The sequence below is a fragment of the Cebus imitator genome, unplaced genomic scaffold (assembly GCF_001604975.1).
Source record: "Cebus imitator isolate Cc_AM_T3 unplaced genomic scaffold, Cebus_imitator-1.0 Scaffold316, whole genome shotgun sequence".
Classification (NCBI taxonomy): Eukaryota; Metazoa; Chordata; class Mammalia; order Primates; family Cebidae; genus Cebus; species Cebus imitator.
The window spans coordinates 429219-430288 of record NW_016107631.1 but is presented as its reverse complement, the minus strand read 5'-3'; the positions used below and the strand labels follow the sequence as shown (position 1 = coordinate 430288).

The following is a 1070-nucleotide window of genomic DNA, read 5'->3' as shown; positions in this document are numbered from 1 at the left end:
CCAGGATGGTCTCGATCTCTTGACCTCGTGATCCACCTGCCTCGGCCTCCCAAAGTGCTGGGATTACAGGCTTGAGCCACCGCGCCCGGCCAAGAATTTCTTTTCTAGAAATGGAATTCACCATGTTTCCCAGGCTGGTCCTGCATTCCTGGGCTCAAGCGATCTGCCTGCCTTGGCCTCCCAGACTGCTGGGATTATAGGCATGAGCCACCACACCCAGACCCCTACCCATTCTGATCCTGCCCCTTCCTCCATACCTTCTCACAAATACTTACAGAACGCGAAGAAGTGGAGATGATTCGGCCACCTCTGGTGTAGCAGGAAATGGTGACCAAGAACATGCCCAAATCTTGATTCACAGGGGACTCTGGCAGCTCGAGCTCTAAGGTAACACGATACGGCTGTCCGTACATCAGCACCTGCCCAAGGTAGCCCCCATTTATTTAAAAGAAAAATTTTGTTGAAAATGTATCATCCCTCTTCCACCTCCCTCCCAGCCCCCCAACACCCTCATATACTCTGCCAAAACCCTCTTGGGTAGCCTAACAGGCTTTTCAATCTCTCAAGAAGGTGCTGCCCCCTTCTGGTGGCTGGAGCCTCCCACGTCCAGGTCTTCTGTACCCTGTTGGCTCTCCTGAATTAGACTGGCTACCCCATTCCCAGAAAGGCTGTGTCACATTTCTTTTCCAAAAGTGAACCATCACGTTGCCAACTGGGCCATCTGTGACTGTGTTCTATGTGCCGGTGAGGCTGTCCCCAGGGCCCAACCTGCCTTCTCTTACATTATTAATTAATCAAGCGCCGACTGCTCAGTCTCCCCAGCCAGCTCTGGCATAGCCATCCTCACTCCAGATCATCTTTATGCCATTCTAGGTCTCTTATCTTAGCTCTGTTGGTAGCATCCCAAGACTCATAGTGGGAAGGCTTCTTCACGGGGACTACCCTCAAGAGGTTAAAGATTTGCCACCAAACAAACATGCCCTAGTTTTTCCTTCTTTTTTTCTTTCTTCCTTTCTGAGAGAGGTTTTCATATTTCTATATTCTTTTTTTTTCTCTTTTTTTTTTTTTTT

The 1070-nt window shown here is 49.3% G+C and overlaps 1 protein-coding gene across 6 annotated transcripts in view; it reads right to left on the bottom strand.

The window, feature by feature from the left end:
* BSCL2 (BSCL2 lipid droplet biogenesis associated, seipin) overlaps positions 1 to 1070 on the bottom strand; it is a 19061-nt gene that overhangs the window by 4396 nt on the left and 13595 nt on the right. For all 6 annotated transcript variants that reach the window (XM_017503938.2, XM_017503941.2, XM_017503945.2 and 3 more), the window contains exon 4: positions 276 to 419. In XM_017503938.2, the coding sequence (XP_017359427.1) occupies positions 276 to 419 (144 nt within the window). The remainder of the gene's footprint in view (positions 1 to 275; positions 420 to 1070) is intronic.